Source organism: Eriocheir sinensis, chromosome 30, assembly GCF_024679095.1.
Source record: "Eriocheir sinensis breed Jianghai 21 chromosome 30, ASM2467909v1, whole genome shotgun sequence".
NCBI classification, from domain to species: domain Eukaryota; kingdom Metazoa; phylum Arthropoda; class Malacostraca; order Decapoda; family Varunidae; genus Eriocheir; species Eriocheir sinensis.
In genome coordinates, this window is record NC_066538.1 from 12,521,809 (window position 1) to 12,523,440 (window position 1,632).

General features: G+C 45.6%; 1 protein-coding gene across 1 annotated transcript in view; it reads left to right on the forward strand.

Annotated features, from left to right (window-relative positions):
* Positions 1-1,197, forward strand: part of LOC127005719 (serine/threonine-protein kinase PknJ-like) — a 1,728-nt gene extending 531 nt beyond the window's left edge. Inside the window, exons 1-2 of the mRNA XM_050874834.1 lie at positions 1-294; positions 1,071-1,197. The exon at positions 1-294 is cut by the window's left edge and continues 531 nt beyond it. Of these exons, the coding sequence (XP_050730791.1) occupies positions 1-294; positions 1,071-1,136 (360 nt within the window). The 3' untranslated portion in view covers positions 1,137-1,197. The remainder of the gene's footprint in view (positions 295-1,070) is intronic.
* The last annotated feature ends 435 nt before the right edge of the window (positions 1,198-1,632 follow it).

The window sequence follows — 1,632 nt, forward strand, 5'->3', positions numbered from 1 at the left end:
GGCGCGGCCCAGAGGCTGGGCACGAGGGTTGGCTTTGTGGGCGCGAGCACGCGGCGCACACCCTGGCTGGCCCCGGAGCTGCTGGGCGGTGGCCGCTGCTCACGCGCTGGGGACGTCTTCTCCCTCGGCTACGTCCTCAGCAACATCCTGGACACCTGCCACAGGTACTACCCCGCCCTGGACATTCTCGCCGAGGCCGCCATGGCCGCAAACCCTGCACAGCGACCCTCGCTCAAGAAGATCATCAAGACGGTCAACAAGTTCACGGGCCAGCGGGACGAGGCGGCGAGGAAGGTGTAATGTGTATATTATAATGTACATGTGTATGTATGACTGTACGTGTGACGACACCCGGTCGGTGTCGCACAACAGGATGTCTAACAACACGTCGTGCTTTTGGCCGTGGGAAGCTGTGATGAACTGACACTAGGATCAGCAAATGATGACTTTCATCAACAGTCATCAACCGGAACCCACACCCTTCCGGACGAACTACAAGCAAATAAAACGGGCGAACAACGCGGAGAAGAGAGAGAAGACGGGTGACGGGCAGGCGAGCGGTGCTCTGCCGCTCCGCGCCCTGCAGCGGTGTGGCTGTCTCTGATTTCGTGCGTCTCGCTCACGTAAACTGTAAACCTTATGTAGTACAACTGTTAATATAGTTAAAATACATTTGGTATTTGTATCAACCTGAGAGAGAGAACTAAAGTGAACTAAAGTGAACTTATAACGGCTACCGCTCGGCCACATATCACTTAACTAAAAAGGCTATTGTGTTATCTCACCTTACTACAATCAACTTGTGAAAGCAGGCAACGGTACACCGGACCTCACGTGAGATAACAGTTCGCGCCTTAAACGTAACACTTCACAAAAACCACGTTAAAAGTAACACTAATAATCGGGTAACAAAAATAAATCATTTGCTGATCCTAGTGTCAGTTCATCACAGCTTCCCACGGCCAAAAGCACGACGTGTTGTTAGACATCCTGTTGTGCGACACCGACCGGGTGTCGCCACACGTACAGTCATACATACACATGTACATTATAATATACACATTACAAAGGAAACCTTCGCCCGGCGAGTTCGCAAAGCCTTCTCCCGACTCTTCCCGCGCCGCCGTCGGTATTAAGGAGACACAGGACCCAACGGAGGAGGGTTTTACTAAGGAGTCAAATTGTTCCCTCAAGGCTACGACATCTTCTTTCTTTTCCTTTTACTATTTCCACTGTATGAAGCTATACATTCTTTTACTTTCTTGCTATTTTAATATTAGCACTTTTCGCATACCTTCCCATCACCTACAAAACATCCACACGATTTCTTTATTCATTTAACTTTTCTCACCCATCCATTAAGCTATGTACATTATTTTATTTACTTAATTGATGTTTTCTTAAACAATGTTTCGCATACTTTTTTATATAATTGTTTATGATTTTTTTTTCATTGTTTTGATAATATCGAAACCCATTCTTTGTTAACGTTACTTTATTTCCTTTACTTAAACTCATTTCACTCCTATACATATTTACCTACGTTATTACTTACTATACTTTTAGTTTTGTTATGTTATTATCCTTTTTTTTCCTCCTATTTTCCTTCTCTTCTACTCCTTTTCCACTTCA